Source organism: Rattus norvegicus, chromosome 15 (assembly GCF_021556685.1).
Source record: "Rattus norvegicus strain SHRSP/BbbUtx chromosome 15, alternate assembly SHRSP_T2T, whole genome shotgun sequence".
NCBI classification, from domain to species: Eukaryota; Metazoa; Chordata; class Mammalia; order Rodentia; family Muridae; genus Rattus; species Rattus norvegicus.
This window is the reverse complement of record NC_141548.1, coordinates 20,014,916-20,034,223: the sequence shown is the minus strand read 5'-3', so window position 1 is coordinate 20,034,223 and position 19,308 is coordinate 20,014,916. Positions and strand designations below refer to the sequence as shown.

At 47.6% G+C, this 19,308-nt stretch overlaps 2 protein-coding genes and 1 long non-coding RNA gene across 11 annotated transcripts in view; 1 reads left to right on the top strand and 2 right to left on the bottom strand.

Moving 5' to 3' along the window:
- Acox2 (acyl-CoA oxidase 2) overlaps positions 1-4,010 on the bottom strand; it is a 31,486-nt gene extending 27,476 nt beyond the window's left edge. Inside the window, exons 1-6 of one of the 4 annotated variants that reach the window (XM_087584999.1) lie at positions 3,869-4,010; positions 2,071-2,200; positions 1,738-1,954; positions 1,004-1,166; positions 661-812; positions 209-316 (exon numbers count right to left, since the gene is read on the bottom strand). In XM_087584999.1, coding sequence (XP_087441125.1) covers positions 209-316; positions 661-812; positions 1,004-1,166; positions 1,738-1,954; positions 2,071-2,200; positions 3,869-3,936 — 838 coding nt within the window. In that variant the 5' untranslated portion in view covers positions 3,937-4,010. 4 annotated transcript variants of the gene reach the window in all.
- The window catches only part of LOC148000850 (uncharacterized), a 66,748-nt gene that overhangs the window by 13,450 nt on the left and 33,990 nt on the right, over positions 1-19,308 (top strand). The window contains exon 1 of one of the 4 annotated variants that reach the window (XR_015638689.1): positions 6,356-6,420. The exons of the other annotated variants lie outside the window; for them this stretch is intronic. This is a non-coding gene — a long non-coding RNA (uncharacterized LOC148000850). Of the gene's footprint in view, positions 1-6,355; positions 6,421-19,308 lie in introns of those variants that run through there. 4 annotated transcript variants of the gene reach the window in all.
- On the bottom strand, positions 5,415-8,268 carry LOC148000851 (uncharacterized). Of its 3 annotated transcripts, none has more exons than XR_015638683.1 (4): positions 7,861-8,268; positions 7,238-7,445; positions 6,479-6,576; positions 5,415-5,735 (listed from the first exon to the last, which is right to left on the bottom strand). XR_015638683.1 is itself a non-coding variant. In XM_087587094.1 (3 exons), the coding sequence occupies exons 1-3, from the start codon at positions 8,003-8,005 to the stop codon at positions 6,570-6,572; spliced, it is 360 nt and encodes a 119-aa protein (XP_087443220.1). In that variant the 5' UTR covers positions 8,006-8,119; the 3' UTR covers positions 6,162-6,569. The 3 variants fall into 3 exon arrangements, 1 of the variants encoding a protein (XP_087443220.1); XR_015638684.1 differs by having other exon boundaries at positions 8,095-8,250; XM_087587094.1 differs by lacking the exon at positions 5,415-5,735 and having other exon boundaries at positions 6,162-6,576; positions 7,861-8,119.

The window sequence follows — 19,308 nt, the reverse complement described above, 5'->3', positions numbered from 1 at the left end:
GTTTCCTAATCTACTGAAAACTCCCTTGGGATCTTCCAGTCACTAACCAAGGAAGTTCTTAACATCTTATCTATTTCAAGTGACCTCAAGGTGACAAGCCTAGAATAGGAAATCAACCCAATGTCTGTAAGGCATCAACGTTAGTGCAACGTAGCCCAAGATCTGTTTTCCGGTGGAGAGACAGGGTAGTAGGAAGGAGGGTACTCACAGTCCCCAGGCCACCACTTGGTGGAAGTCATCGTAGGGCTGTGTATCACAAACTCCTGCCTGGCTTCATCATAGGTGGCTTCAGTCTCCAGGCCCTGTAGGTATGTCCCTTAGGATCAAGGAGGAGAGTTAGAGTACTGGGGCCATGTGGGGTACTCACTTTAGAGTAGCTTCTAGGTGGGCCTGGGGCTCAGTGTGGGATAAAGTCAGCTCCTGACTGCACCCACAGGCCTAGCTCTCTTTTATCTGTGGGCTGTGTGACATCCTAATGCTTCCAAAAGAAATGACTTGTCCCCCGGTAGCTCGTACAATGTATGTGACCTTAGGAAAAGGCACCCCTTCCTCAAGACCCTTGACTGCCATCTGCTGGGATTTTTTGAATTAGCATGGACGTCTATGAACTCTGCCTTCCAGAGTTGTGCGGTACCATTGCACGCAGCACCTCCCACTCACCGTGTCCCAGCTCTGTCTGGGCGTATGTTGTGATGATTTGGAAGTTTTTGCAGAGTTGGCCCCATTTAGCAATCTGTTCATCTGAGCCCAGGCTTCGGATAGCATTCATGGCAACACCATGTAAGCTTAAGTTGACGTTTCCATCAAGGACTCTGTGGAGAAGAGATGCTGCAGCTGAGAGGGCTGTGGAAGACAGGTCCATAAGCTCTCAACCTGGGTAGGGCTCGGGAGGGAAGAGGCATCTGGTGTTCTAGTGTTCCGGCGAGTCCCTGTTTGCTGAGGGAAATGTCTTTGGGGGTTATGGGTTGCAGGCAAGCCTGCTGGGCCTGCCCTGGATGAACACCTGCTAGCATAAATGCGTTCAGGACCGTCTTCTGACCAGCCCAGGCTCCAGGCTAGCTTCTCGAGATGGAATCTCTTTTGAATCGCATCCTCATATAGCTCCTCTCGGGTCATGAAGTAAAGCTTCTTCAAATTAAACACTGGGTCACTTTGTATGATGCTTTCTGCAGCAGAAAGAACAGAGGGTTTTGATGGGCTTCGATAAGGCTCCTGACAGCTTCAAATTTTCCCACCCACTTGCCTCACGGAGTCGAAAGGAAGCCATCGGTCACTATCATTCAACAGGTTAAACAATCGAGACCCTCAAGAGGAATGTGCTTCGTCCACTCCTGCAAAGCTCTGCCCAGGTGCATGGGGTCAAGAGTCAGTTCGTTCCTCGGAAGAGAACCTAGCCTTATAGATGGAGCTCAGTTGGTAGGAGGACTGCCTAGAAGACATAAGCTCTGGGTCTGATCCACAACACTGGTTCCCATGCACCACAGAAACCAGGCATGGTGGCCTACATCTTCAATCCCAGCACTTGAGAGGTGGAGTCAGGAGAGTCAGAAGTTCTAGATCATCCTTGGCTTCCTAGCAGTTTGAGGCCAGCCTGGGCTACATGAGGCCCTGTCTCAAAGCGATGAGTAACAGCAACAGAAAGGACTATTAGTTAAAGAAGTGCAGAACTAGTTAACAGACTGTTCTAGAAAAGCATGTAGGTTCAAAGGCAGCTCTTGGCCGCCCGCCTCTGCTTACCGACTTTTCTTCGCAGCACGGTGTTTGGGAGGCCTCCATCAAGGATGTTGGTGAGTCGCTCCACACTGAAGGACGGTGAGTGCCTTTCGCTGTCTATGTCCGGGTGCACTTGCCAGCTCCAGGTGTCCCCCAGGGACACTCGGTGCATTGGGCTCCCCATCCTGGATCTGCTCGTCTCCTTGAGGGTCTGCTCTGAGCACTGGGAGGTGCCGAGAACCTGTGTGCAAAAGGCGTTGCTTAGGGCTGGAGTCATCCAGGGGCCTTTCTTGGCTAGCTGAATGACGACACACTCCCATCCGGTGTCTTCGTGGCTACTGCCTGTGGTCCACATACTGTGTATGAGTGAATGCGGTCAGTATTGTTCTGTCTGCGGTAGCCAAGGTCCGGATGGTTTGACCACAAAGATCTTTTCCCACCTTCTGTAGTTTGTGTCACAGCATGCCTGGGACAGTCTTCATGAAGTCTGTAAGGGGGTCACGTGGAAGAGAACAGTTTTAGAAAGATTGAGTGACTTCCACTAGAGGTGTCTGGGAGCTGGCTGGAGTCCAAGGCAAAGCAGAAAGCTCATTCATACGATACCTCTCTACCTTCCTGGGAGGCTCACTGCCTCTGGCTCACTGGGAGGGACCACACACCTCATGTACCGGTCAATTTCTGTGATACTGATTTGAGCACTGTGGAATGGGCCCTGATGGTATAGTCCCGTAATCCCATCTCCTTGGGAGACAGAGGCGGGAAGAGATCTACCTGGAGTACTGAATGAGCTCAAGTGCAGCCTGGGTAATTTAGTGAGACCATGTTTCAAAATAGCAGCAGAAGCTTTGGAGAGTGCTTGCCTAGCCTACATAAGGCCCTGGGTTCAATTTCTATACAGTAGAAGGAGAATGAAGGAGAGGAAGAAGAAGGAGAGGAAGCCTGCAGGAAGGAGGAAGAGGAGGGGAAAGCTTGCTCTCTTCCTGTGACTCGTTTTCCTGTGGATCTCCTGTGTACCCCCATAGCCAAGATGGGCCCTGCTTCCTTCACAACAAACCCTTGGCCTTTTAGAAACCCCCTTCCCCCCAACAGTGAATGAACAGCTAGACTCATCCATTCGCCTTCTTCGAGCTCCCTTAACCCTATCTGTTCCTTGTCATCTCCTTGGCTAACACTCTGCCACCTTCACCTCTTACCTGGCATCTGTGTCTCATTTTTCCCTTTTCTGTTTGTCATTGGAACTGGGCAGAAGGGAGTCAGCTTGTAGAAAGGAGTCCTAGGCTGGGGATTTAGCTCAGTGGTAGAGCGCTTACCTAGGAAGCGCAAGGCCCTGGGTTCGGTCCCCAGCTCCGAAAAAAAAGAACCAAAAAAAAAAAAAAAAAAAAAAAAAAAAAAAAAAAAAAAAAAAGAAAGGAGTCCTAGCATGACCGCATGCTTCCCACCAGCTGGTCTGCCTTCTCTCCTGTCACTTCCTCTGGCCGAGGCTCGACTCCCCAGTGTTCCTAGAGAGCTCCAGCCTCTAGAGACATCACAGTAGCTCAGTCCTCCCAACATCAGCACTCCTGTGGGAACTGGGCACTCTCCATGCACTCTTGCCCCCATCACTGAGTGCTAGGGAGACAGCATTGTGTCTCCCTGGTCCCAGAGCCTGGCTGTTGACTTTCCCTGCTGCCTGTCACCTGCTCTCCTTTCCTTCATCCCCTGAGCCTGAGGATACAGTAAGGGCCCAGCCATTCCACAGAGAGGGCAGAACCGGGGAAGAGGTACCCTTGTAAGGCCACAGCCACTGGCAGGCTTCTGAAGAGGGCATATGGGGCACTGACAAGAGGCTGGCATGTACAAGGGAGCCCCCTTTGTCTGCCTGCCTTCCGGTAAGGCTGCCTCCTCTTCTTGCCTCTGGTTTCTTCTGTGCCAGATGCCCTTGCCTCCTGGCTGTTCCCTAGCTCTCCAGCCTCTAGCTGTGGCCAGCCTTTGCCAGGGCTCTGCCTCTGCCCGGACACCCTTTTCTCAGATGTCACCATGGTTTCCTCTGTCTTACTCAATGTCAGTACTCAGTAAAGCTTCCTGCACTTTCTTTAACACCCCAAACTTTCTTTCCCACTTTGCTAATCCCCTCTGTCTTAACCTCCTGAAAGGCAGGGCAAGTAATTACATTTACATTTTCGTTGTTGCGGTCAGTTTCCCCCTACCAAACGGAAAACAGCAAGAGGACCAACTGAGAGCCATCTCGGATGCCCAGGCTCTGCTGCACAGGCCTTACCTTCGCTATGGCCTGTCAGTTCTCTGGCTGGCCTGGGACTAAACCCTTGACTAGTTCCGTCCTGGGACAGCTCCATAGGCGGGGCTGGCCTCTCCCTATAGGGCCAATCCAGACTATTGGCCACGCCCCTCCCCCCTCCCCGAGGGGCTCCGCCAAAGTATCCCATGTGGCCCCGCTCTTTCCTCCCAGTGCCCTTGGGTGAGCGGGGTGTATTGTATTACACGCTCGGCAACCTTGGCGCGATTCAGCTTCCATCCTTAGAGCTAGGGCTCCCTCTGAGGGGTGTGCCCTGTGTCCGGGTGGCGGCGTTTCCGCCGTGAAACTCTGGACCTTGCCTGCCCGCAGGGTGGCAGGGTAGTCACAACACAGTGAGAGGAACAGGCTTCCAGGTTCTTACGGAAAAGGAGCATCCCTCTCCCCTGCTTCTGCTCTGACTGTGGCCTTGTCTGTGTCCTGCTTATCACCAGTGTACCCACAGTCCCCAGTCTCCCACCCCTAGCCCAGGCTCTGAATTTGAGGCGTATCGCAGTATGTTCTGTAGGGTCCTGAGGAGAACTTGGTCTCCACCTCCTTTCGTGTCCAGCCTTTGCCCTGGGAGGTAGGGTGGATTTTCATGGTGCGAGTGAAGAACCAGGTAAGGCCCAGTGCCCAAGTTGTGCAATAAATAAACCAACTATCTGGAATTTGGACCAGGCCTCAGGTCACAAAGTTGATATGTACCCTATTCGTTTGTACAACATTGGGAAAGAAGTCACCGGCTTCTGAGAGAAAGTCCAAATCTTCATGATTCCAGTGTCTTCCTCTTTGGGACCTCACCCTTCCTCCTCAAGTGGGACAATATATGTGTATATGCACGCTCAATGTGTGTGTGGGTGTGTGGGTGTGTGGGTGTGTGCATGCACGCACGAGGGTGAGCTCTACAGGAGGTAATATCCAGTTTGCTCTGCAGAAAGATGCAGTTCCCTGCGATGGAGGGTCACCTAGCCTGTCACACTGGGATCATGTGGCCACCCCTGAATTCCTTCCCTTGCCCCCTCCTCCCTCCCTCTCCCTACTTGATTCTCCCATTTCAATTTACCCCCACCCCATAACTATCTGTTTTATTTCCCCTTCCTAGAGATCCATCCCCTTCCCGCTACTTCCTTACTTTCTACCTAATCTTGGTGGTTTAAAGACTGCAGCTTGGGACTGGAGAGATAGCTCAGTGGTTAGGAGCCCCGACTGCTCTTCCAGAGGTCCTGAGTTCAATTCCCAGCAACCACATGGTGGCTCACAACCATCTGTAAAGAGATCTGATGCCCTCTTCTGGCGTATCTGAAGACAGCAACAGTGTACTTCTATATAATGAATGAATAAATCTTAAAAAAAAAAAAAAAAGACTGCAGCTTGCCCATCAGTGACTCAACAGCTAACAGCAACATATAAATGAATACATACCATATTTGTCTTCCTGAGCTACCTCACTCCGGATGATTTTTTTCTTTTTATTTCCATCCATTTACCTGCTAATTTCAAGATTTCATTAAAAAAAAAAAAAGCTTAGTAACACTCCACTGTGTAAGTGTACCACATGTTTTTTTTTAAATCCATTAATCCATTGATGAAGATCTAGATTGTTTCCAATTTCTGGCTATTATGAATAGAGCAGCAACGAAGATGGTTGAGCAATGGCTTCTGTGGTAGGATGAGGTATCCTTTGGGTATATGGGCAGTGTCTTAATTAGGGTTTTATTGCTTCGAAGAGACAGTGTGGCCACAGCGACTCCTAGAAAGGAAGACATTAATTGGGGCTGGCTTATGTTTCAGGGATTAGGGCCATTATCATCATGGCAGAACGCAGTGGCACACAGGCAGGGTGCTGGGGAGGTAGCTAAGACCTACGTCCAGATTGGCTGGCAGCCGGAAAAGACACCGAGCCACCAGGATTGGCTTCAGTTTCTGATACCTCAAAGTCCAATCTCCAGTGACACTTTTTTTTTTCCCAAAAAGGCCACACTGCCAATAATACCACTCCCTATGAGTCTACAAGCGCCATTTCATTCAAACCACCTCAGGAGGAGAGCTGGATCTTGAGGTCCAGATCGATTCCCATCCTTCTCAGCAGCTACCACACCGATTCTCCATACCGGCTGTCTAAGTTTTCACTCCCACCAGCAATGAATCCCTCTACTCCACATCCTCACCAACCATTGGCTGTCATTTGTTTTATTGACCTTGAGGAAATCTCAAAGCGGTTCTGATTTGCCTTTCTGTAATGGCTAAGGATGTTGAACATTTCTTTAAGTGTTTGTCAGCCATTTGAGTGTCCTCTTTTGAGAATTCTCTGTTCAGATTTGTATCCTATTTTTCAGTTGACTTTTTTTCTTTTTTTCTTTTTCCCCTCAGACCAACCATCTGTTTCAACTGAAGTCAACAGCCAGGGAGAGCAGGGAGGGCACAAACCAGACCAGGTAGGGTAGAAGGGAAGAGGGCTGACTGTCCCAGCCACAGGAACAGCCCAGCAGGTACCTGTCATGGACACCCTCTTTTAGTATGGCCTTCCTGTCCAGGAGGATGGCTGTGTCTTTCCACTGAGCTAAGCAGCCACTTCTTTCTTAAGTCACAGGCTGTGGGGAGGAAAGGAAGCAGTGTTCACGGTCACAGTGTAACTGCTGCTGGAAAAATCATTTCCACACCCTGACTTATGCCTTCTTTGAGCTTCCAGTTTTGAAGCCAAGCTTCTCCATTCCAGGACGCCCCTAGGTCCTGCAAACACTGATAGCTCAGGGGATCTGGGGCAGGGACACCTGGCAAGGTTCCCAAGTAAGCCCAAGACAGCAACCTGGACCTGTGTCCCGGACAAGGGAATTTCTCTGTGGGAGACACGAACACCTATGACTTGATTTTTCTGTGAGGGTCCCGATTCCTCCAGACGTGATCCAGGAACAAGTTCAAGTGGGAGAGCCTTTGCCTAAATAAATCTTTTCCAAGAAGGTAAACTCAGGCTCAAGCAGTGGCACCTAATTGCAAGACCTAAAATGCTTTGGCCTCTAGGACAGCGATTGCTCCAAGTGGACAATTTGGAGGCTCAGGGAGTGGCCCCCAGCTACACCTGACACCTGAGCCATTTTGGATAGTGTCTGTTTCGAGAGGAGAGGCTGTGAGGAGCCTTAGCTCCAGAACTGGCAGGGCGTGAATGGCAATGGGGCGGAGAAGGCTGCTCCAAGGCGTGCTTGAGGCAATAGGCTGTGGGGAAAAGCCGGGCAGCCCCGCTCCTCGCCCGCTCACCTCGCCCTCCTTGTGGTGGCAGATGCCGCGGACCAGATCCTGCAGGTAGCGGTCGATATGCCCCTGCCCATCATGAGGGCCACTAGGGCGGCTCTTGGGCTGCGGCCTCCGAAGGGAACGCAGCCGCTGCGGCCCTGGGAGGTGCGGGGACCCTGCGACCGCGGAGAGGATGACGTGGAGGCAGGGCCACGGACAGCCGGGGACCAGTCTGAGGAGAAGGAGCAGCGTGTAAGCCCCGACTTCCACAGACCCTTCCCAGCTCAGGGCTGCTCGCAAATGGCTGGCTTGTTTCCTTGATGTTAATTTCTTGAGTTCTTTATACATTTTAGATATTAGCCCTCTGTTGTATGTATAGTTGGTAAAATCATTTCCCATTTTGTAGCTCTGTCTGAATGATGGCATCCTTTGCCATATAGAAGCTTTCGGAGCTGTTCTTAGTGCCTGAGCTGTTGGCGCTTTGTTCTATTTTTGCTTTTTACTTTAATCTTTGGAGGCCTTTTTTTTACCCCCCCCCCACCCCCCCAGAGCTGAGGACCGAACCCAGGGCCTTGCGCTTGCTAGGCAAGCGTTCTACCACTGAGCTAAATCCCCAACCCCTAGGCCCTTTTTTTTTTAAGGCTTACAGTTGGAATGGATCCAGTTCCGTGCCAGGAGCTTGAGGCAGCTGGTCCGCATGTCCATGGTTGGGAAGCAGGAAAGGACAAAGCTGGTACCCAGCTGGTTTCCCTCTTTCCTTTTTGCTGCCCAGGAAATAGTGCCAGCCCCCATTAGGGTAGGTTTCTACCTTAATTCATTTTATCAAACTAACCCTTCACTATGGATCCAGAGGTTAACCTAAGCAAGAAAATCTCACTCACAGGTGATCCTGGAGGCCTGCTTCCTAGATGGCTCCAGATCATGCTGAGTTTTAACCATGACTGTTGTAACTCATCAATCAGTGACGTCAGCATTCATCAGGGAGTTCTGACCCTAGGCCTCACTCGCTTGGAAGTTCGAAGGTGTGCGCCACCGTATCTGCTGACTTCCGTTGTGACTGAGTGTCCCTACTTGTTACTAGTCTATTGAGATTTTTTGTTTATTCATGACTCAGCCCTGGTAATGTTGTTTCTATAAACATCTTTGTTACTTTAAGGTTATCCAACTTGTTGGTCTGCATTTGTCGTGAGACTTCATGCTTCTTCGGTCTCAGCCATCACGTCTCCTTTTTCATTTGAGTTTACTTATTTGGAATTTCTCCTTCCTTCCTTCTTTCCTTCTGTTCTTCCTTCCTTCCTTCCTTCTTTTCTTCCTTCCTTTCTTTTTTTCTTCATTTTTTTCTTTCTTTGTCTGAAGTTTTACTTAAAGAAACTGAATTTAGGGGTTGGGGATTTAGCTCAGCGGTAGAGCACTTGCCTAGCAAGCGCAAGGCCCTGGGTTCGGTCCCCAGTTCCAAAAAAAAGAAAAAAAAAAAAAAGAAACTGAATTTAATAAATGTTCACTCCTAGTGAAATTTCAGAACCATTGTTGCATTCTCTTCAATGGCTACTTTTTAAATTCTGTTTGAGTGCTGTTCCACTTGGAGTCCTGAATGGTACCGATTAAATTAGGAGTTTCTCATTTTTTTTTTTTATTAACTTGAGTATTTCTTATATACATTTCGAGTGTTATTCCCTTTCCCGGTTTCCGGGCAAACATCCCCCTCCCCACTCCCCTTCCTTATGGGTGTTCCCCTCCCAACCCTCCCCCCATTGCCACCCTCCCCCCAACAGTCTAGTTCACTGGGGGTTCAGTCTTAGCAGGACTAAGGGCTTCCCCTTCCACTGGTGCTTTTACTAGGATATTCATTGCTACCTATGGGGTCAGAGTCCAGGGTCAGTCCATGTATAGTCTTTAGGTAGTGGCTTAGTCCCTGGAAGCTCTGGTTGCTTGGCATTGTTGTACATATGGGGTCTTGAGCCCCTTCAAACTCTTCCAGTTCTTTCTCTGATTCCTTCAACGGGGGTCCTATTCTGAGTTCAGTGGTTTGCTGCTGGCATTCGCCTCTGTATTTGCTGTATTCTGGCTGTGTCTCTCAGGAGCGATCTACATCCGGCTCCTGTCGGTCTGCACTTCTTTGCTTCATCCATCTTGTCTAATTGGGTGGCTGTATATGTATGGGCCACATGTGGGGCAGGCTCTGAATGGGTGTTCCTTCAGTCTCTGTTTTAATCTTTGCCTCTCTCTTCCCTGCCAAGGGTATTCTTGTTCCCCTTTTAAAGAAGGAGTGAAGCATTCACATTTTGATCATCTGTCTTGAGTTTCATTTGTTCTACGCATCTAGGGTAATTCAAGCATTTGGGCTAATAGCCACTTATCAATGAGTGCATACCATGTATGTCTTTCTGTGATTGGGTTAGCTCACTCAGGATGATATTTTCCAGTTCCAAACATTTGCCTACGAATTTCATAAAGTCGTTGTTTTTGATAGCTGAGTAATATTCCATTGTGTAGATGTACCACATTTTCTGTATCCATTCCTCTGTTGAAGGGCATCTGGGTTCTTTCCAGCTTCTGGCTATTATAAATAAGGCTGCGATGAACATAGTGGAGCACGTGTCTTTTTTATATGTTGGGGCATCTTTTGGGTATATGCCCAAGAGAGGTATAGCTGGATCCTCAGGCAGTTCAATGTCCAATTTTCTGAGGAACCTCCAGACTGATTTCCAGAATGGTTGTACCAGTCTGCAATCCCACCAACAATGGAGGAGTGTTCCTCTTTCTCTGCATCCTCACCAGCATCTGCTGTCACCTGAGTTTTTGATCTTAGCCATTCTCACTGGTGTGAGGTGAAATCTCAGGGTTGTTTTGATTTGCATTTCCCTTATGACTAAAGATGTTGAACATTTCTTTAGGTGTTTCTCAGCCATTCGGCATTCCTCAGCTTGAATAGTTTGTTTAGCTCTGAACCCCATTTTTTAATAGGGTTATTTGTCTCCCTGCGGTCTAACTTCTTCAGTTCTTTGTGTATTTTGGATATAAGGCCTCTATCTGTTGTAGGATTGGTAAAGATCTTTTCCCAATCTGTTGGTTGCTGTTTTGTCCTAACCACAGTGTCCTTTGCCTTACAGAAGCTTTGCAGTTTTATGAGATCCCATTTGTCGATTCTTGATCTTAGAGCATAAGCCATTGGTGTTTTGTTCAGGAAATTTTTTCCAGTGCCCATGTGTTCCAGATGCTTCCCTAGTTTTTTCCATTTGATGGTTTTGGCTCCTTTGTCAAAAATCAAGTGATATTAGAATGGCTACTCCAGCTTGCTTCTTCCGACCATTTGCCAGTGATTCAGACCTGTCTAGTTTGAGATTTTGCAACCCCTCTGGACTGTTCTCCATAGCTACTCGCACTAGCTTGGTTTATTTTTTTTCTTGTTTCTCCTTACTAGTGTCTTTTTGGTGTATTGTTGAAACAAAGCCACCTGGAGTATCATGATGTCTGTTTTTGGAGGAAAGGAGGCAGTTTTTTGCTACAACTAGAGTTTTTCAGTTTTTTTCCCCCCTCTGTATTTGATGTTCATGACCAGTTCCTAATGATGAACAGTTGATCTGTCCTGGAAGTCTCTGTGTGGGTACATTTTGTTACGATGCTGTGTCTCTTAAGTTTATTTGGTCTGAATTTCAGCTCAAATAGAGTCTCACAATTTGCCCATTGTTGAAAGTAGATCATTAAAGTCTCCAACTGTTACTGTACTGCAATCTCTCTCTCTCTCTCTCTCTCTCTCTCTCTCTCTCTCTCTCTCTCTCTCTTGCTCGCTCTCTCGCTCTCTGTCTGTCTGTCTTTCTTGGCATCTATGACTGTTTATTTTACGTATTTAGATGTTGCAATGCTGGGTCAATATATTTTACCATTGTTGCATACTTTTGATGAACTGACCCTTATGCTGAAAGACCCCTCCCCCCGGAGCGGGGAGACCCTCGCTCAAGTCTCGGATGATATGACCCCCCAAGAACTCACGTGAGACCGTCCTTGCTGTAATAAACATGAGGTTTATTGATAGGAACAAGTGCACTGGGGTCGAGACTCATATCCCAAGCAGGGGCACAGGAGTTCGACCCCGAGAGGCTGGGAGAAAGGATATTTAAAGGAAGAAGCCACAGCCCAAGGGGGCAGGGATGGCGTTATTGGAAAATCACAAGGAGAAGCTTCCTGTTTCTCAAGATTGCTTAACTTTATTGTCCGCTAGTTCCTAGAAGCTTCCTGATTCTCAACGTTGTTCTCTAAGATTCTAATCTAACTTTATGGTCAGCTAGTTCCTGGAAGAAGCTTTCTGTTATCTTTACTAGGTCTGGAATCGAATATCTAAGGACCTTATCTTAAGTACTTATTTAGAGGTATAGGGCAGTGTCTGGAATTTGAGGTATTTAGGGCTTCTTAGGGGTGAGACAGCATTCCTAAAGTTCTGACTTTTTAGCTGCATTTTTTATTCTTTCAATGCCTCTTTTTACAATTTTTGATTCAGTCTATTTTATCTGATATAAGATAATCTGCCTCTGGCTTTTTTTTTGGTACTGTTATCATGGGATATCTTTTTTTCGAGCCTTTTCAATCTATGTGGGTCTTTAAAAGTAAAGAAATTCTCTTGTTGATGGCATGTAGCTGGATCTTTCTAAGATTTCATGCAGGTTCTCAATATTTCATGAAGAATTAAATCCATTCCCATGTAAGATGATTATTGAGGGGCTTACTATATTGATTTTATAAATGTTTTTGCTGTTTTGTGGATCCTTTATTCTTTCATTCCTCATTTGACTTTGTTCTTTATAGAAGACTTTCTGTGGTGCTATGCTTTTTAAAAAAATTGTATTTCATTTTTACATGCATGTGTGGGTGTATGTGTCTGTGTGTTTTTATCTGTGTGTGTCTGTGTGTGTGCAGGCTGGAGTGGAGTGGAAAGGACACTGTAAATTTTCCTCTTTGGCCTGAGATTGAGAACTGCTGGGGGTAACCAGGAAGTGGTGAGTGGAAGAGTGTCAGGTGATCTTATCTCCTGACCTTTCCTGGGGGTTGACTGGGTTGGTGATAAGAATCTAGGGAAATAAGTTATGATCTCAGCTATCATTCCTGACTTTTGTTCCTATAGATGCTTAGATAAGCAGACGCTCTTGTTACTTGCTCCCACAGGACAAGACTATTGTCCACGTGGGGAGTCTTGGAGTTGTCTCTAGTGTGGAGGGTTTTAGAGGAGAAAGACGCTGTCCATGTGTCTTTTGGAGATTCCTTGGATAAAAGAGTTTAGTCTCTGGGATGCAAAACCACTTAGGGAGTTAGACAGAGCAGGAAACCCTGTGCAATAGGGTCTAAGGAAGCAGAAAGGTGATGGAGGCCTGTAAGCAGCCACGTGGCTGAATATGGGGGTACTTCAGACAACGAGTGAAAAGCCCCTGAGTGCCAGGGGAAGCAAGCAACACACATGAAGGAATGGCCTTTTCTTGAGTCCTGCTTGGCCGTGTGTAAGGAATGGGGTGACATGGTTGTTGTCACTGGAACAGAGTCAGCAGAATGTGGGGGCCTCCGCAAGCGTTGATGGTCGCTTTGGGTCTGAGGCATGTGTGTATGTATGTATGTATGTATGTAGTATTGAAAGAGCGTACCCCAAAACAGGGAGCCACGTCTCTCACTCCGATCGCAGGGTGGGGTGCCCCCAGGAATCACGAGGAGCCATTCTTGATGTAACAGCAAGAGGTAGCTTTATTAACGAGATCCCGGGTCTTAGCGGGATCCCGGGTTGACACATATCTCACACAGGAGACAGAGGAATCGACCCCGAGCTTCCAAACTCGGGGGTTTATATAGGGGAGGTAAGGGGCATTCGCGAGGTTACACATGATTGGTCAATTCAAAAGGTGCACGGTTACTTTCGGAGCGAAATGACATCAGCAAGGAGTATGTGTTATCTAGCAGCTCAGCAGGCAGGTAGGGCGGCTCATCTCACTCAGGGGGGTGAAGGAAGGGGAGGGTGTCCTTGGGGAAGGAAGGATCGTCAGTGTCTTTGGGGCTGATAGCTGGTTTGGCAAGTCCTATCTCTGGCTCTCCCTCAGGCACGTCCGGCCCTGCACATCCAGACTCTGACAATGAGCAACCTTTATGAAACTCTAGTTCTGCACATTCGGGCTCTGACAATGAGTAACCTTTATGAAACTCTAGTTCTACATTCCCCACTTTTTTTGTTAATAGTTCTAATCCTAGAACTTCATGGAGAACTCAGCTTCATCTAGCATAACAGCTTGGTATTGTTGTCTTAACATGAGGATTCTAATCTGGACACTATCCAAGCCTATCCACCAAGGTCATGACTAGCTTTTAGAACTTCTGAGCTTATACAGACTGTGATCCCTGAGGCACAGTCCCAAGAAGTGTTAAGAGTACTAACATATGCAATGTTATATCATTTGTAATGGAAATCAAGCCTATCCCACACCTATCTTGATAGAACCCAGGACAAACATGACTGAATTTCCCTCTAGGTCCCAGCTCTCAGCCCCAACAGCTACGCGGCTGGTGAGGGCTGGGGCTGAGAATTGACAGCTGTCAGGGTGGTCAGCAGCACCAGGTACAGTCCTTTCCAGTGAGGCTCGAATGTCTGGGCTCAGTGTAGCTGCAACCTGGAATTGATGGGATGTCTCAGGGGTCTCTGGGGCATAGGCTGCTGTCAGCTGTGAGCAGATTTCTTTCTGTATCACCTGTAGGTCTTTTAGCCTGGCATACAAATCATTATTACTATGGCACTATGACATGTTGGTTCAGTAACATCATCTAATACAGACGGGGGGGGGGGGCTGAGGCCCCATATAAGATCTCAAAGCAGGTAAGGCTGAATCTGGAAGGGGTGTTTCTTGCTCTGAAGAGTGCAAGAGGGAAGGAGTGTCACCCAGTCTGCGCCAGTCTCCATGGTTAATTTAATTTGGTCAGGGTCTCTTTTAAAATTTTATTTATTTACTCTACCCGTCCTAACTTTGAGGTCTGTAGATACAATGTAATTTCCAATTGACCTCTAAATACTTGGCCACACCCTGGCTTACCTTGGCAACGAAAGTAGGGCCTTTGTCAGACCAGATTACCTTGGGCATTCCAAATCGGGGGAAGATTTCTTCCAGTATCTTCTTGATGATTGCAGAGGCCGTCTCTCATTTGGTGAGGAAAGCTTCTATCTATTCCTGAAAAAGTATCTACATGCACTAGGAGATAGTTGTGATTATATTTTTCTGGTTTTATCTCAGTGAAGTTCACTTCGACTTTTCACTAAACTCTCTAGGTCTCTTTGCCCTGTTTGCTTGCTAAGCATTCACTTATTGACATACCTTATACTTTCTACTGTCTCTCTGGCTAAAATCTTAAAGTCTGTTACATACACCTTAACTACTTGGACAAACTTCTTATCTCCTAATTGAGTCCATTTCTGTATTTGGCAAAGTGAGTCTTTTCTTTGTTCTCTGGGGATTATAGCTTTCCCCTCAAGTGTGCCCTTGTCCTTTATCTTTTAAGCAATTTGGGCCTTTTCTAAGTGAGGCCATCCCTTAGTCCGATCCTAGTTCTCAGTGGCTGTCTCTTGCAGGTCTGCAACCAGGATAGGCTCCTGCATAGCCATTTTTCGAGCCGCTTGATCTGCTTCGTTATTGCCCCATGCCACTGAATCTCTTCCCTCCTGATATCCTGAGCAATGAATAGTACTCACAGTTGTTGGCTTCACCAGGGCATCCAAGAGATGGCAAAAGCATCTGAAGTGTTGATGTGCTGGGGGGGTAGAGGTTCAGCCATCCCAGATGACATTGTGTTGTCCACCATGGCAGCACCCACTTGTCTCTGACCTTCATTTGTGAAGAGAACTGTTCCCGTCTGTGGACAAGCTCCTCGGCTTTCAGCAGGGGTCAATCAGCCAGTCACAGAGGTCTTTCCTCCACCCATGGGCTTCTGCCAGTACTTGACACTCGTGCTGTGGTGGCTCCAGGTCCGGATTGGGCAGCAAGGTGACCAGATTGTCCCCAACCAGTGGAGAATCTAGTCCATGGCAGCTGACCAGTGGTCCCATCTTTTGGGACACTCTATTCAAAGGCAGAACATCAGCCACTCTACCACAGTTTTAAGTCCTGGATTGGGTGATAATTGTTAGTGCCCGGCTGGCAGGAGTGATGTGTTCCAGGCAGATCAGGACTAAGTCACACATATCCCAGCATCAGGTACTGGTGCACTGAGACAGGTCTTAAGCTCCACATACACAGTCTTTAGATATGCAAACACATGGCCTCACCCAACCATTTCAGCCCACGCAAGCCATTTTGGAGAGCAATTTTCTCATGAGCAAGGGATAGGGGCAGTCAGGGATGACTATGAACTAGTGGGTGGGTTACCCGGCCCACGCCAAGGTCCACTGTTCTTCAGGCAGTCCATAAGTATTGTTCGTTGCCAGTAGCCCCTTGCACTCAAGGTCTTTGGATATTGGCCCACTGGGGGGCATAGGAGCACAGAGCATTGGGTCCCTGTATCCATAAAACAACTGGGCAGGCTTCCCTCCTATCTCTGCACATAGCCAGCACTCCAGGACCGAGAGGCTCTCCAGTGTCCCCTCTTGTTCTTTCTGGGGCAGTCCCTGACCCAGTGTCTTTTTTTTCTTTGCATTAGGCATACTGATCTTTAGCCAGGAATTCTCTTCTGTTGCCAGGTACTGTCTTCCTAGGTTCCCTAACTACTGTGGCCAGTATATGTTCCTCTCTTGTCTTTTATCTCTCTTTAGCTCTCTAGCTTCCTCTTCTTTTGGTCTCTTTTCTTCCCTAGCTTCCTGCTCTTTTTACTTTCTTTCTTTCTTTCTTTCTTTCTTTCTTTCTTTCTTTCTTTCTTTTTTCAGTCTCTCTGCATCTTCTTCTACAGCTATTAGGTGCTGTCCACTTTTCTGCACAGACCCTGAACCACGCATCAACTTATTTTCTCTGCAACTTACAATAACTCTCTCAGTGACTTATCTTAACCCTTCAAGTTTCTGTAACTTTCTCTTCATATCTTTTCCTTATCTTAGCCAGATTGGTGGGGCACTTTCCAGCCCCTCAGAGACCCACCCTTGGAGCCTGGCAGCAGACCTGGCACTCCCTACCTTCAGGCGTCTGAAGAGAGCAGGCAGAAGTGAGGGCCTTCTATCCATGTCTGGAACATTTTTTTCTGGTCTCCAGTAGGATTCCGTCTTTCATCAGTGGTAAAGAAGACCTGTAACAGTTACTAACAAGCATCTCAAATGGGATGGTGAGAAAACAAGAGAATCTTGTGAAGAGGGCAAACAGCATTTATCTCTCTTCAGTGTCAGCTCCGTGGCTTTGCCTCTCAAGAGAACCAGCCTTCAAATGACACTAGGCTTTTAGTAACAACTAATAACAAAAGGATGGAGAGATGGTTAGAACCTGGGTGCTAGATGCCAGGTGGCTGACAAAAGAATCGTAACCAGTTCACCTGGGGCTATCAGGACCTCAGTAGTAGCCCTTTACCAAACTGTCTCACTGGGTTTAAAGGGCCCAAGGAAAAGAAAACATTAATCCTGACCTTGGCCACCTCCAAGTAATTTAGTGCTGGAGACTGACTCCTCCCTTGGAATAAAGACAGCAGATAAGGCAGGCTTCCTTAAAGAACTTCTCTAAATGAGTGCTCTCCTACTGTGAGCAAATGTCAGAAATTCCTTTCCTGTTCTTGTTTTCCTTATAGCCCCACCTAGCTCTCAGCCTTTTTAGATTATTCTTCCTGTAGCATTTCTAACGCAACCTGTCCCTTTTTTTTTTTTTTTTTTTAGCCTGTTAACAGCATTTCTGATCTTTTAGGCAGCTACGCACTAAGTGCCATACTGGCTGAAACTCCACCTTTAAGATTCCTTGCTCCCAAGCAAAATTTACTCACTTCTCTAGCTTATCTCAGCTGGCTTCGAGCACAAGCACAGATAAAACACTGTTTTAAAAATTAACTTTGGCTATCAACCAACACACCGCCACTAGAGCGGGGTCCACAAAATTAAGTTCCTTACTCACTAAGCATTAAGGGGACCAAGTAAAACTCTTCAACGAACAAAGCAAACAGTTTCATGATTTCAAACACAGTCGTCGGTCCAAGATTTTAAACACGGTCGTCAGTCCAAATTCAAACACGAAACAAAAGTCAAAAAGACACTGGACAATACCACAGAAAACAATCCAGACAAACAAGACCAAGATAAAGCATCCTATAACCAATTTCCACAGATGCCTGGTACCTTCAGTACCTGGCCCAAACTGCAGCTTAACCTTAGCTGCTTCTGGGATACCAAACACAGAAACAGAATACAGACAACAAACACTAACACATCTAAGCACACTTGTCCGTGCCTATACTTAAATAGGTAGCCGAACATGACCTCCAAAGTCACACTCAGATCTTTTTGACTGTCCGTTGCCGGGTCCTCCTGACAAAATTCGGCTCGTGGAACGTCTCTCACGCGTCCCAGAGCCAGGACCCAACAAAGGCTGGCTCGTGGAACGTCTCTCACGTGTCCCAGAGCCTGCGCGATTGGGGCGTCCCCCGGTGCGCTTTCTAAAAAGGAAAAAAAGAAAGAAAAAGACTATTCGGAGTAGGAATCCTTCATCTACTCACAGGCGCCATTTCGGGGTGGGGAACCTTCTTCCACCCGTGCACAGGGCAGGAATCCTCCTTCTGCCCAGACAGTGCACTCTCAAGCTAGCTTTCTACAGGGCGGGAATCCTTCTTCCACCCGTGCACAGGGCAGGAAACCTTCTTCTGCCCAGACAGTGCACTAAGACTCTCGTGCATAGGGCAGGAATCCTTCATCTGCCCAGACAGTGCACTAAGACCTTAAACCGGTACCGAAAAACACAGACTACAGGACTTAATTCACACACACTCACACACAGTGGCCGCTTTCCAGCACTCACACTAAAGTACCTCCAAGTGGCATTCGGGGTTCTGGGGGTCACGCTCCGATACCGGACGAGCCCCCAAATGAAAGAGCGTACCCCAAAACAGGGAGCCACGTCTCTCACTCCGATCGCAGGGTGGGGTGCCCCCAGGAATCACGAGGAGCCATTCTTGATGTAACAGCAAGAGGTAGCTTTATTAACGAGATCCCGGGTCTTAGCGGGATCCCGGGTCGACACGTATCTCACACAGGAGACAGAGGAATCGACCCCGAGCTTCCAAACTCGGGGGTTTATATAGGGGAGGTAAGGGGCATTCGCGAGGTTACACATGATTGGTCAATTCAAAAGGTGCACGGTTACTTTCGGAGCGAAATGACATCAGCAAGGAGTATGTGTTATCTAGCAGCTCAGCAGGCAGGTAGGGTGGCTCATCTCACTCAGGGGGGTGAAGGAAGGGGAGGGTGTCCTTGGGGAAGGAAGGATGGTCAGTGTCCTTGGGTCTGATAGCTGGTTTGGCAAGTCCTGTCTCTGGCTCTCCCTCAGGCACGTCCAGCCCTGCACATCGGACTCTGACAATGAGCAACCTTTATGAAACTCTAGTTCTGCACATTCGGGTTCTGACAATGAGTAACTTTTATGAAACTCTAGTTCTACAGTATGTATGTATGCATGTATGCATGCATGTATGTACACACACACACACACGCACACACAACTTTATGTTCCTCCTTTGAAGGAATGTCCTCTCTGTCAAGGTTAATGACTCCATGATAATCAGGGACAGCATGAGTCCTGGAGACGAGGGTATGGCTAATGTCTCAGCCAAACGGTAGAGCACCGTGACCTTCAGGATAGCACTTATGGCTGTAGGAAAGAACACTGAAGGCATGAGTTTGAAAATATTTATTATTTCAATTATGCAAAATATAAGGATGCAATATGAATTTTATAAGGAGCTTCACAGACCTAAAAGAACAGAGGCAGCTGCACTATGGGCTAGCTTGTCTGAAAGAAACTAAGCAAGGAGATATAGGTTTAGGGAATGGTGATTGCAGGGCAAGATTCCACCCGGCTAAGTAGTTTGTTTGTTTATGCTTACAAAGGCGGGTCGATTTGTGAATTCAAGGTTAGCCCGGGAAAGAAGAGGTTTAGGGTGAGGCCCAGTATGGTAGGAGTGGT